Source organism: Lasioglossum baleicum, chromosome 18, assembly GCF_051020765.1.
Source record: "Lasioglossum baleicum chromosome 18, iyLasBale1, whole genome shotgun sequence".
Taxonomy (NCBI): domain Eukaryota; kingdom Metazoa; phylum Arthropoda; class Insecta; order Hymenoptera; family Halictidae; genus Lasioglossum; species Lasioglossum baleicum.
The window spans coordinates 5,676,480-5,691,844 of NC_134946.1; the positions used below are offsets into that span (position 1 = coordinate 5,676,480).

Sequence of the window (15,365 nt, forward strand, 5' to 3'; positions counted from 1 at the left end):
GAAAAAAAATGTATATATGTATACTGAAAAATCGTACTCTAAACATCCTAAATCAAATGTATGTACATTATACATACATATTCATATAATGACTGTACAGGGTGGGACAACAACTGTGTCCATCTTAAATATTCGCGTTATTTCTAATAATATTAAAAAATGTTTCATATCACCACTTTGAATATCTTCTGCAATGTAAGAATGTTTATTTGACTACCATATTTGACCTTGATCCTGAAGTTGTTCGAACGCTGACTTCACGATTAAAAAACCAGTACTTCATTTAAAAAAAATAAATATTACCTTGAAATGTGTCCTCTAAGCCTCTATCCACACATAAATATTTGCATCACAATATATCCACCTCTATACCGTACAAGCTTAGTGTATAACAGTTTGTCATATTATTACAAAAATAATGGAAATATTCAAGGTGGACATAGTTCTGCCTCACCCTGTATGAAATATATGTATATGTATATACTTCAGGACACAGAAAATAGAAAATACTGAATCACTGGAAACGTTTGCATCGAAACAGCATTCCTCAAACCATTAATTTGATATTGACCCTCAAATGACTTGATCCAGGAAAAATTTCGAGTTCCATCAATTTTATAAACTTCTTTTCAAAAGTGTATAAATTATAGTGTTTTGAAAAATGTCTGTCCTCTGAGGGGTTGGAAGATAAAAGCGTTGAAATTGAATCCAAGTGAAATGATTTAATTTTATAATATTCTCACACATAATCTATATATATTTTGTAATTATTTCTTCTTTGCAAAATCCTTTTCTAAGTCGTGGAGTGAGAAACACTTATTTTGACTCGTTCTCGCTACACTACTTACGCAGACGAACACCACAATAAATTTCGATTCTCGTAATTAGTGACGGACACAATTAAACGTTTTAATTAGAATTTCTTTCCCAGCAACGGTGTTACCAATCGTAAGGACCAATTATCGCTTATTCAATCATTCACTCGAGTAGCCGGAATTTCTAAGGCTACTCGATGAGTTAGTGTAACCACTCGTCTAAGATGAATTAATTAATAATTAATAATGAAATCTACAATTTTATGCAGCGTGCACCATCTGACTCTAGCACTTCTGATATCTCTCTTATCATTGACAGTGTAAAAAATTACTATTGTGGCGAAAAAGACATTTTTCCAAGGTTACACTTTTAGAGGTTTCAAGATCATTGATGATTTTTAATATTTTTTAATGAAAGAGTTGCTCTGTTCATTTTTTTTTGTATTTTCTACAAATCTTCTCATATTTTATATAATTCATTGTTTGTTAATGCTCATGAATTACGTTAATTAATTTCGATTTAAAGACTTTGAAAAAAATACTTTGCTCACCACAATGTTTTCCTCTGACATTTTGTGATATGGTCAATGGCGAGCGAAATACATATTGAAGGTGTTATAGTCAACTGGGACACCCTGTATAAATGACATCGATGATGACGTGAAGCTACGAGATTTTATGGCGACTTCTATGGTGATCTCTAAGTGCTAATGCTATCGATGAATTGTATAATAACGTGAAAAAACAGATTGTGTTAATAATCAGAAAGAAAACAATATGATGTCTAGTGATTCTATCGAAATAAAAAAACAATTTCTACCAGTTACTGTACAAACGAAAATAACAAACTGAACGAAGAGTCTACAACGCATAAGTAAATCAATAGAATCGATAACTGAACGTATAAACTATATAATGTGTCTACTTTAGCTGCATGCACTCGTCGAGACCGGATAAAGTAGTCAACAAATATAATGATAATAAAATTTATGTTTCTTTCTAATGTTTCACCTAATTTTCTAAATTTTATGCTATTAAAAGACACTTCGCGATTGACTTGGACAGTGCTGGATTTTTTCAAAATTTAAATAGCTTAGTTGGAATGTAACTAGTTAATTGAAATCATTGTGTAATATCACTGTCCCACGAATTTTCTTTTTGCGTTTTAATAACCAGTGAGAAACTGTCATTGTACGAATTAAATATGAATGCGAAAGTCATTCTGAATGAAGTTAATATTTGTTCTACTGTAACTTTGTTAAAAACAAATTAAAAACAAAATGTGTAAATTAGGCCCGGGCAACTTCTTCCCCGCTGTCGCTTCACGACTCCCACTACCAGTGTACCGGTTCCCCCACTGCCAACTATTTTATATTGCCCCTACCGTGCTTTGCCTCGCGTGACTGCGAGGAGATACGGCCTCCTATATCTACACTCCTAATCTCCTCACATCTCTTACATTCTGCAGGAGTTTGGTGGGGAGGACCCACGAGTAGGGAGAGGAGCCGCAAGTTGCCCAGGCCTTTCCAAATTCGGAAGACTCTAAGAAATTGATTAAGCAATTGCGATTCAAATTGCGAAGCTGAAAGACAACTTAGAAGAGTGAATGCATATTGCAGCGTTGTTAAAATTATTTCTAAATAATTTACTAACAAATGACAACAAAACATGATAGCAAAGGATAAGAAAGATCGAAGTATAACTTATTGTAGATACCCGTATATCATACTTACTTAAATTCGAATTTTTAGTAACAACTTTTCACCACTAATTTAAGTATTAACATTATTTGCAATAATAATTAACAAGCAATTAAATAGACGCTTACTCAGAATACCTAATACAGAAAATACCAAATATGTCACAGTGATAAGTTACAAAGCTGCAAAGCTTCTATATTGCAGTTACTAAAGCCATAAATGTAATTTCATGGGAAATCATGGAATGTAAATAAATTCGCTGATCAATTTCCACCAATGCACTCGTAGTGTTTTTAAAAATTTGAAAACAAACTCCTAAACCCAGCACTGTTAAGAAATAAACAAATTTAAATTTCTAAAAGAACCGAGATCAACCGATGTCGAAAAATCTCGGTTGCTGTGATTAGCGATCGAGTGTAAATGGATCGTTAACCGAGTTGAGCAATGATGGATTAAAATTTTCAATTTAATTAAAATTTATTTTAATTTAAAATAATGACGTAATGACTAAAACAAAAAAAAGTACAAAATGGACGAATTGTAGGAAACAACGTAACCAAAATAAATAAACAAATTGATACATAATAATTTTAGTCAATTAACAAACGTGTGTAACTTGAATAAATCATTATAGACCCAAATAATAATCAAATAATTTCAAATTGACGGTTAAATAATTAATTCAACCATTAATCTCAATTGAGAGTTAAAAAATTAATGTAATTATTAATCGAATTGACAATAAAATAATCAATTTAATTATTCTTCTAATCGATGATTAAATACTTATTTCAGGTAACCATAATTAAATTGAAGATGAAAAAGAATTTGAAAACTTCATCGTTAATAACATTTGATATTCAAATGTTTCAACGATTAATCATTCATTCTAAGTGTATTAAACATTGCCCTACTCTAATTAACGTTTGAATTCCACACGACAAAAAAATAGCACACCTGATATATTTTTATAATGTTTACTATTTTCTCTTAAATGAACAGAGAAGTGAATAATTGAGTAGAAAAATCCACAAAAATACTCAAGCTACACATAATCAAATACCCAAGAATACATATAATATTTAAACAATCAAAGTCCAAAATCAGATTACATCGTTAAATTCCTTATATAAAACACACCATTTGGTGTGTGAATTATTTTTCTAGTTCTGATTGTTTCCAAAAAATATATATTCCAGTAAATATTCTTTTCACCCCATGAAGATTTTTTTCACCCTTCCAGTATCAACAGTAGACGAATCTGTAGATAACATTTTCACAAGAACTACCCCGTTCAAACTTACAAGATGTTACTTTTGCATATTCTTTAGAAGAGAAAAATTCCATTGCACAGATTATGTTTAATTGCATGTGAATATATTTATACGTAATATAAATATACGGTGTGCCACATTTTTGTCGGGGACTGTATCAATCGACAAAGCAGCTCAACGAGTCCGGCGTCGTCAGTGGCGCGTTATAATTGGTCACAATGTACATCGTGGTGAATTATTATTGAAACAAGGAAGGTCAGCTTGCGAGATTGTAGCATGGTTTTGATTGAGGTGTACCTGTACCTCTCACGTGAACCATCTTGGGCAGTTCTGGCGGAGTGAATGTGGGGGGAGGATGGTGGTCGTCTGTAACAAACCACTACACATGTTAGCTACCCTAACTAGTCGGCTAAGGCTTAGTCACTACTTTAAACTGCCACTGGCCAGTGCTATACGTCTCAACAGTCTACGAAGCTACGTTCCAGTCCTCGATGCTCTCACCCACCGAGCGTCGGTGGGATCACTATTAATGATCCCCAAAACTCAAATTACAAAAGTTACTTTCCCAAGAATTAAAAGAACATCCTACATTTATTGGACTTTACAGTTTGAGCCCCATCACGATCGATAAAGTCACGATCTTCCTCTGCTAAACCACAAACTAGGAATACGAGTAGATCAGTCGCCATATGGTGTCTCGTGTCATGCGATGTACTAGTTTACTCTCTAGTAAACACAATTTAAATTATAATGTTGCCAGTCGAGCTTGAGATCTCTCGATAGTTGCTTAAATCAACTTGCGTTTATTATTAATATTATCATAATAGACATCTAGAATAGATTGCGAAGGTCTTTCTGAGAATACTCGGTTCTCAGTGTGCAGCAGAAAAATACATTGGGCGACTGATTGATCTCTATACCTTATCAGTGGTTTGGTCCCAAGCAAGTAGGATAAAAGGTCGCGACCTTCCTTTGTCCAGGTTCACCTAAGGTGTCTAGGACTTCCTGCTGTTATTGAACGGGGTTGTCGTCAATTTCAACTCAAGTAAGGTAGAGAATCGAGGCCGGAGCGCCTCTTGGTCTACAAAAGTCTAGACACTAATGCGTACTCGTACAAACACTATGTCGAACGCTACCGATCCCAGTGCTGCTCGTGGCAACGCGGACGAGTCTGGAGATCGCCAAGGTTATACATACGTTCCTAAGGATTTTAGAACCGCGAGTCTCCTCCGCGTTGTACAAACGTAGCCTAACGGAACGCCAGATGATGCGTCCCCACTGTCAAGCGGCGTGCACAGCTATAATCATGCTGAAGTCCCTAGAGGCGAGGACCAATGTCTCCAAAGACTTTGCTGATCTTATTCGAGTAAAATAATTGTAGGTGACACATCCTCGCCTCTGGCAAATGACTAGTACCTAGACGTCCATCATGCAGCAGTAACTGTTACGGTGTGGATATTTACTCGACATTGCAAGTGCACGTCTCGTACATAGAAAACTTGTGCGACACATTGGGAGATTCGAAAGAGTGCTCGGAAGATCATAGAGTTCTACTATGTGTCAGAAGCAGGGTCAACAGAGGGACTCCTTGACAGCGTGATAGAAGAAGGGGCTGGAGTAGAGGGTTGATATAAAACTCGTTATTAGCAAACAAAAGACGGTTGTCAACCGAACGTATAGTCTCGGTTTAAGGGACTGTAAAGAAGTCACTCGAGGCGGCTGTTAGCCTGCTAAAGTACCTGATCGACTTTTGCCGAGGATTCTACGAGGTCTAACGTCCTATCACATGCAACGGTATCGTACAGTTTTGTATCCTCGAGGGGAAATCGCGGAATGAATCCGAAAACCGTCGAACGCCTAGAGGGGCAGGGAGGCTAGAATGTTTGGGTACATTTTCTTTGGATACTTTTCGTACGATGCTAATATAGCGATGCAAATTTGATTTCCTAGGTCCTTAGTGCCCGGCCATAAACAACAATTTGTTATGTTAGAAGAAAAGTGACAGCAAACATTTTTAGCATCCGAAGTCAAAGACAGAGAGAGATTTTGTTTAAGGTCAAGGTTTAACAAGATTTTTAGTGGAAATAATTGACCATTTGCAGTTACATATCGCTATAATTAGAGGTCGATAAAGTCGCTGTCCTCCCTTGCCAAATATAGCATAGCGGAACAGGTCTGGACCAATCCCTGATTCAGAGACGTACCGTGACAGTCGAAGACCTTGGGCACTCCGTCTAACAACTTAAACACGTCAGGTCGGAACGAAATTTTTGATGTGGTGGTATGATAAGGGTACTGGTTTAATACAAAAAGTATAATTAATTTTTAAATATTTTGGACAGGCGTTTGATCGTCTTTTGGATCACGATGTCGAACAAATTTCCCCTCGCAAGACAACTGACGGCTCAGCGGAAGAGACGGTGGAAATAAATCAAGGTAAAAAAAGAATAGGTGTGCATAGGTGTGGAAGAACTCTTCTTTCAGCAGTATCGCACAAAATAATACAGCGTTGCTCTGTAATTGATGATGGCCACATAGTAACCTACGTTCTGTGATCTATAATATATGCGTCTTCTCATTATCGCAAAAATCTAGCGGCAGTGTGATGTATTATATATTACGCATAATATATATTACACAGTTACGTTATTATTATTATTATTATTATTGTTACGATACACCCGCTCCGTGGTAGACTTACTTGGATACGAGAAGTCTTCACCTATGTGGTAGTACAGGGCGAAGAGAAGAAAGTTCGAACAGATAGACACATAGAAAGTTAGTTAAAAGGGTTAATTGTCGTTGACATTTGGTATACGTTGTGAATGTGCGCGCGCGTGTTTGTACGCGTATATAGATGTGTCTATGTGTGACCATGTATGTTTGGCAATGCATGTGGCGAGAAAGTGACAAAGTGTATGCGCGTACGTGTCACAGGTATTCACGATCACACAGGGACACGTGTATGTGGGTCACAGGTGAACTACGAATGAGAAAGACAAAAAAAGGTAACTAGATGCGGGCAGAACAGTTGATGTACATTTTTCTGTTCGACTGTAGCAGTTGCCAGGAAAGCACATCCGTGTGGAGCTATTAAGGAAACATCTGTGATCAAATAACCGTCAGAAATGTTTTGTAATAGCGATAATTAAATTCTTTTATGTTAACGCATTCTTTTCATCACGAGGGTAAAAAGAAATTCTTGAAGTTTCGCGAAAGTTTCAATCACCGGGCCAATGATCTATCATCTTCAGTAAGTCACTAGATTTTGCTATCTATATTTGGTCAATAGTTGTAAATTCCTCCGTCTTTGCTAAGTCAACGATCCTATACTTCATCTTCTAAATCTATCCTAACTGCAGATCCGAGAGTCCTCGTTAGATCATAAAAATCAGAGATGCCGTCCTCACTAGGTCACTGATCATGGAGTCTATCCACTTTTCTATATGGGTCACTGACTGTAGGTCCTGCTACGGTCACTAGGTCACTGGTCATGAATTCTGTCGTCTTCCCTACATGGGTCACTGACCACATATTCTGCTACCGTCACTAGGTCACTGACCGTGAATTGCGCCGCATTAGGTCACTATAACCACAGATTCTGCCTACCTAGATCACTGACCGCAAGTGTCCTCAACGACATACAGCATTTAAACATTGCAGATTTCAAAGAAAGTCTTTTACCCCCTTGACAAACAGAATACGTGTATGTAAACGCAATTTAATATTCACCGTTATAAACAATCTTACAGTCGTTTAAAATCCACAGATGATTTCATGGGAACCAGCACGGATGATAATTGCTTTCTTGCTACCGTGTACACACACATGGGTCACGTGACGGACTCTATACACGGTGAACGGAAATTTCGTAATCGAAATGATAAAATGAAGTATAAATAAAAATTCCAGATAAAACAGACTATACACAAGCACTTAATTGAAATGAAATTTAAATAGTATAAACTTTAAATCAAGATTTTTTAAATGAAAATTTCAAAACTTTGTATTTTGCAACGTGTTAGAATTATACACGGAAGAATAGAGATTGGAGGATTCGAAGCGAGTACCGGATCATGATAGAGCATCTTCGTTATGGTCGTTGATTTAGTTACAAGACGAGTAAAAAACCACGCAAATAAGTACGTTTACTACCTCTAAATATTATATAAATATGTACTCTAAAGAATACGTCGATAATAAATTAGATATATATATATATGTATATCGAACATCGATGCAAGATCAAGATTGAAAAGGGCGCTCGCAACCCGCGCGATAACCATCGATCAAAAAAGACACAGACCTCCATGAAAAATGGAGTTACATTCCAGACGACACTGACAGAAATATGTGTAGAGTCTCTTTATGCAAGAAAATAAAGGAAAAGAAATGGAAAAACATCACACCAATAGGATATCTCAAAACACTAATAGTAGGTACAGTCTACTCTGAAATTAATCGTGTGGTTATAATATGTATATATTGGGTGTCCCACCTGACTGTAACCCAAACATCTCAACTATCATCGACAATATCAAACAATATCAGAGAAAAATATGATTAGGTTTCAAAGAGAAAACATTGCGTTAAACAAACAATTTTTCTCAAAGTCACATTTTCGTAATTTCAGGGTCGCCAATGTTTTTTTAAACGGAACAACATAAAATGGCTTTCAGGCTTCGTTTAAAAAGACATCAATGACCTCGATATTTTGAAAAACGTGACCTTAAAAAAATACTTTTTTTCCTTCGAATCTAATCATGCTTTCTTTTTTTTTTGATATTATTAGCTACTATATTTTCCCCTTTCTGATTTTGTTAATAATAGGTGAGATGTTCAAGATGATCGCGTTAAGTGGGACACCCTGTACATATCAATTTAAACGAAGTTACACCGACTAGCATCACAAATATGTATATCTATGCTCTGTACGCAGATCTAATCTCGAGTACAAATTTAAAAGAGTACTTATTGTTAAATAATAATGTTCTAAAAAATCGTTCGTGACAAATTTCAATGTTTAATTTCAGGCAGTTCGCATAAGAGACGCTTCCGGTTATCCACAAACAATTTTTAATCCTACTGATTTTAACTTGAAGATAATCTAGTTTATACAGGTTATTTTTATACCTTAATAGAATTCAAAATTTAGTGAAACTAAAATAGAAACATTAGTAATTGTTACATGAAATTTTTAAATAAATATTGAAATTCAATATTTAAATTAGTAATTTCAACAAAATTGAGATACAAATTAAAATGATTTTAATAAAATAATTTATTTAAAGAAATGATTGCTGGATGCAATATAAACTTCAATGTCCCATTCGTTTTAATTAAACATTATACGAACAAGAATTTCAATAAATTTCGTTATTAATCAAATTTAAAAATTAGTAAAAACTTTTGTTGAATAAAAAGATTACTATTTAAAATAAAAATCTGATTATAGCATAAGAACTTGGATATAAATTCATCTTTCAAAATTGGAAGTTTGGAAATTACATAAATAAAAAAAATTGCAAATTTGTCAACAACCTAAAGCGTCGCTCAATATTTTTTCGTGTAATCTTCGATTTAATAGAAGCTAGTCTGTATCGAGTTTATCAATCCACTTCCGGTACAGCTTTCAAGACACGACTTCTCTAAAATACCGATGAAACAACAGTTTGCAACTGTTCACAACATTTTACAAGTAACAACATCAATTGCATACCAGGCTTGGGCAAATTTCATTTAAAATTAAAATTAAACAATAAATTCTGTGTCATTACACTTTAATGTAATTATATTAAATTTATTCCTAAAAATGACGTACTAGAGAAATCTTATGTTCTCATTTTCTCTTGGAATTAATCCACCCAAATAAAACAACATGAAATTATACAATTATTTCTTATGAATACTAAGATACATCTGAATATGTTTAGTTTCACATTTCTGAAACACTTTATCTTCGGTTTTATTTGAGACATTTGAAAAATGATCAATGAGAACAGCTTTTAAAATCCCAAAATAGAATAAAAGACAATAGAATAACAAGAAACCGCAATAATTTATTTAAAAAATCAAATGAAACCAACTGAAAATTATTTATTTATCAAGTAGTAAAAACACTATATTATTGTCGAACAAAAAGTTCAGATTATGCCCACGCCTGTGTCACGAGCAATATGTCTCGACGAAACGATGAAAGAAGGCAAATAAATACGCATGACCTTCAAATCGAGTGTGTCTTTTTATCAAGCATTGGTGTTTGTCGTAACACACGGCTTTCCAAAGACGGCGTCGAATTAAAGGTCCCACTTTATGTTCTGAATTTTTCGGCTAGTCCTCCGGGATACACGAATGAAAAAAGGAAAACAAAGGGTGTTACACGTGGAATCTGATCTACACGCGGGGATACATACTTGCTCTTCCAACCATCTGAACAGCTCGCACGCCTTTCCGGAATGTGGCCACTGCCCGAAGGGAGGAGAACCAGAGCTGTTAGTTGTCATACCAAAATAATGTCAACCTAGATGCAGGAGGTGGCAACAGGTGGAGAGGGTCTATCTGCAGATCCAGTCTCCGTCGACCAGTTATACGCTGCAGTAATTTCAAACTCCAACGAATTTCCCGCCAATTTTCTACAAACCCAACAATCCCCACGAAACATCCAAAAATCACAAACAATTTGCAATCTGCTAAATTTCACGCGATGATAATTGTTACTGTAGTTTTTAATATAAATTTATTAAAGAAATCCTTTTGTATCTCTCACTGCAGCGCGACGGTCGATAGAGTAGATATCGGTGTTAACACCGGTGATAATTGGTTAATTGTTTTGGTCTACGAGGGCGGAGCACACAAATAAACGATTTTCCACCGCTTATGCGGTTACTGTAATCCAAAGGTCGCCTTTCCCCCAAAATTAATGTTAAGAACAACACACATGGTGATATTGATGAATGATGTGGGTGTATGTGACGTGTGGAGAGGGGAAACGGAGTTTACTTGGCCGGCATGTTTGATAAACCCTGGGCATCGATCATCATCATTGGTGCAGACTTCAAACTTTCAGGATTTGTTATCAACATTGCCTGGATGGTTTGAAATTTGGGAATCTTCCCACGCATGCATGAAATCGGCCATATTAGATTGTTAAGGGTACGAGTCGGGACGAGGATCACCACAAAGCTGCCTTACCTACCAAAACCCTTCACAGAGAGCGGATACTAATATAGATAGCGATAGCAATTCTTAACACACACAGAATCCCATAAAATTGTAGAACTTTGCCCTTTATCTTTCATAAGAGCAGTTCTGGATGAAAAAGAAAACTTTTAGTAAAGATCTTCGTTGCTTTTTAATCTTCCGGAGAACACGGTGGCTGACCAAGACGTTCGCCGAGTACATCAAACATTTTGTCAATCCTTTTGTTTATTTTAGCATTTTGAAAATTGTAGCACATACCTTGGCCCCACCAGCGTCAAGGTAAACCTACTCGTGAGAATCACACTCCTCTACCCTAAACAAGCCTATCAAACTGTTCATCAGTTCTCCAAACGGAGCACACAGTTAAACAGAAAACAGTGATTGCCATCAACAACGGATTCGTCGGTGAACCGATTTATCGGCGGATTGAATAACGCTCTCGGACCAACACGCGGGAGAAATGAGTCAATGGGGCTTTGGTGTTAGCACAACGAAACAACGTTCAATTATTGCCAAGCCTGGAACGAGCAAGTTTGTTTAATTAGTGAAACGTAACAGCCATGAACGTGTAGACACAGAATATACGATTTGAATTACGTGCGTAGCGGAAAATGCGTATCTGCGGAAGCGACGCGCCGGTCTTTCAAGTGGTAACTGAAGCGAGATGTCTGTCGAATGATGCCAAAGTAACAGACATTCATTTTACAGCTGGTTCCCCACATTTCGTGAAATTGTTTATAACTATAAGAACTGTTATTACTTTTCTTATTGCGTCATTGTGTTCAGCTTGTTCAAAGCATGACAAATAATTCAGGAACTATGTGGTAGAAATACTACGTTTTTAAAAAATATGCAGTCAAAGCTACATTGGATTTTTTTAGGGTTCTCAACCCTGCTTTGCGTTTACAGTGTTGCAGTGACGTAAGAGATCTTTTATCGACTTGTAGCACTCTGAAACTGTTGGTTGAGCACCTTCAAAATCAAGTGAAACTTTGATTATATGTATTTATAAGAAAACGGTGCATTTTCAACAGATGGTTCCTTGACATCTTTTTATCCTACCGATAAGCTGATCACGATGATGTAATAAAAAGTTTACCAGTCATTTTTATCGTTATAAATAATGTGGAGAATCACCACTAGAAGTGACCATTAATCTTTTTAATACCCTACGCAGCAGCAAGAAAAGTATTTGCCATTTTTTCGCGGAAATTTGACAGCAAAATTCACTTCAATCAGCAAATTTGTAATTTAAATACTGTTTGTTGATTTTGTGCGTAACGTAATTAAATGTGTAGAATTTTTATAGTTCCTATACCTATTTATAGCATATTTGATCTTTGTCCAAGTAAATTTTAAACCATTTCAATCTTTTTAATTTGAAAACTTTAATTGCATGAACACAGTGTGTAGAGACCATTATAATAGTTTATGCACACCTGGAAAATCAACGTATATATGAAATAGCGAAACTAGAGTATTTTATTTGAAACCATTTTTTTAAACGATTGTATTTGTGAACATTAAGGGTAAATTTTGAGGTTCAATAAGTAATGTGGGGAAACATTTAACAAACACTTAAATGTTTGAAATCGCAAGTGAAACCCAAATTTAATTTTCTTAAAAATGAAAATTAATTTATTCAACTTTGACTTTAGATTAGAACGAATTTTGCATCTTGTTTTTTCCTTGATGTCATCAATATCGGTGAATGATTTCGTCAATGAAAAGAATGACAAATAATCCCTCGCACACTGTAGGTGTACAGCGAGTTTAAAAAGTATTCGTACCAAATAATTTTTTTATTTTCGACGAGATTTATGTTACAGAAAAGAATGATTGAAAAGTTCTATTTTTGAATATGTAAACAATTAATGTAAATTACGTTTTACATTTAAAAGTGTATTATTCATACCATTTTTATATAATTTAGTTCATATTTTGTTCTCAACAATTATAGAAATAATCCGAATTTTTAATTTATTTAAAACACTAGTGTTGTAATTTCTTATTAAAAAATTGTCGATATAATAAAATTGAGACAAAAGACACAATTAATGAAGTGACACAAAACGATTTTGTAAGAAGTAAAGCAGGTCTATGGAAAAACGAATTAGTATTACATTTTGTTGCAAAAATTTAAATAGCACATATTTGATTTCGAAAAAGGCACAAATTGCTAAATTAAAATTATTTTAATGCATGTATCAAATATTTTTTACTAGTTCTGTTTTGGTGAAAAATCCAATTGCAACTGTAGTTTGCAGTAAAATCTAAACATTTTTCATGTTTTCAGTAACACAGGCGTTGAAACTAAAAAAATTACAAGATACAAACAATCCGCTGTCGTCCAACCGTTCACAGTCGGCTTGGTCTCGATTAATCGGAGAACGATGCTCGGCAACTTCAGCTCTAGCGTAAGCCCAACGAGAACAGTCACGAACTGAACAATGTCAAAGAGCAGAAAAGTTCAAAGTTACTGTGAAGTAAGTGCAGGTGAATACGGAATACAAATGCTAAACTTCGATTTGCACCTGTTTGCGCCACTTATGTTACCTTACCTCGTTCGAAACGTGAAAACTAATCAACCTCTGCTTGAGTCAATCGCTGTCGAATACCGAACTGTCGAATACGAACACAGATACACAGTATGCAACAAACCAGAATTGATAGCTTAGCCAACCGGGACTGAGAACCTTCGTGAGGCTTACGTACTGAATGTCACGTGGATGGTCACGTGGATGGTCACGTGGACGGTCACGGGGACCAGTAGGCCCTCTCCCTACCGCGGCGCAGTGTGCACATGCTGAGGTGTCATGTGGTCACGTCCGCGTCACGTGACACTACGTGCAGGCTCCGAAGAGTCACGTGGTCAATCACATGATGTGGCAGACCCGCGCTGAGATCACGTGACCGGTCACGTGCATCAGTGATCCCCTCTCTGCCACGTCACATGCAGTTAATTATCGCAGGAAGACACGACTAGACAGTTTCACGCGAGAATTCGACCTATTTAAACTTTTTTCCAATGTTTTCGGACCCGATTGGCCAAACTATGCATGCCTAATCGCACACTTTGACTCAAACAGAGAGACCTAGTCGGAATAATAAATTACGATTATGGTAATTCGATTTTTACACGTTTCAACCAATATTAGTTCTACCAACTACTAGCACTTCAAAGAGAGTGATTTAGTTAATTAAATTATTATTCCGACGAGATTCAGAGAGTAACTCGAAGATAGGAAACGCAACGGGATGAACAGGATAGGGAGGCGTAAAAACGCGTACCGTCCAGGTAACTGCTGTAGGCAGTGTTCCCTTTCACCATGCCGGTCTGCATCATCATCATCCCCACATCTGGAAAAATCGAGCGGTCGGCCCGGACACACGTTTGTAAATAAACACATTGGAGGTCAGCTAGTATCTAACCGGGACTGGAGAGTCGGGGGATATCTTAGAGATAAGGTAATAGACACTGCAAATCGTGGGATCCATCAGACTGTCCAATTGAAAGATCGAACTTTTTTTGAAAAATCCGAGTTAGCAGGTGTCCTAATCGTTGCTCTAGGTCAAGGTTAGTTGCGTTAAGGGCTTTCCCAATGGAGGTTAGTCTCGGGCAAGCGTATAGCGATGAGATGCTCGTCACTAACTACGCTGAGCGCAGCCACATTGACCTGGAAGCTCGTAAGTGAAGCTGCCGGGTGTCCGCTAAGTAGCCGAGAGCTAAACGCGCGCCGCGAAGCCTGTTTCCGGGGAGGGGGAGAGGGGTAACTTTGACTGCCCAGGGTTTAAGACTGTCGTGATGGGACGCGGCAGCGTTTTATCTATCGATGAGCTGGGTTCGGGTGAGCTGTATGCGTGGATGTGTATGTAGATGTTGTGTAACATGGGCAGTGGACCGTGGGCCCCCACTGGAAGGTCTGTCGCGGCGCCCTCGCTCGTTCCGGTACCGAATTATAGCTCCTCTTACCGTTAAAGTGGTGCGGTCACGCGGGAACCAAACGCGTATGGGCGGAGCTAGAGCAGGGGCGGGGTGCAGAAGACGCGCGGATATAGATTCGCGGTCGACCGGACCGGCGGAAGTCTCATCAATGACAGCTAACACGCTGAGAGTTCTCACGCGATCGAAGAAAGGTATTTTTTTTGGGTTGAGCCACAGAAACTGGTGAGAAAAATAGAGTAAGAAAAACAGAGATAGAGAGACAGAGAGAGATAGAGAGAGACAGAGAGAAAGAGAGACCGAGATAGATAGATAGAAAGATAGAGAAAGATAGTACGAAGCTCTCATGCCGTCGAGGCATCAAAAATACCCGGATCGAGATATCTAAGTAGGCATGCAAGACGAGCGAGAAGGGCACACACTAGAGTGCAGG

At 36.9% G+C, this 15,365-nt stretch overlaps 1 protein-coding gene across 46 annotated transcripts in view; it reads right to left on the reverse strand.

The window, feature by feature from the left end:
- Slo (calcium-activated potassium channel slo) overlaps positions 1-15,365 on the reverse strand; it is a 132,711-nt gene that overhangs the window by 15,793 nt on the left and 101,553 nt on the right. For 14 of the 46 annotated variants that reach the window (XM_076442414.1, XM_076442373.1, XM_076442383.1 and 11 more), the window contains 3 exons: positions 10,203-10,253; positions 6,491-6,511; positions 4,087-4,155 (listed from right to left, as the gene is read on the reverse strand). The exons of 4 other annotated variants lie outside the window; for them this stretch is intronic. In XM_076442414.1, the coding sequence (XP_076298529.1) occupies positions 4,087-4,155; positions 6,491-6,511; positions 10,203-10,253 (141 nt within the window). Of the gene's footprint in view, positions 1-4,086; positions 4,156-6,490; positions 6,512-10,202; positions 10,254-14,280; positions 14,350-15,365 lie in introns of all 46 variants that reach the window. 28 more of the 46 variants (XM_076442378.1, XM_076442390.1, XM_076442376.1 and 25 more) reach the window with 10 other exon arrangements.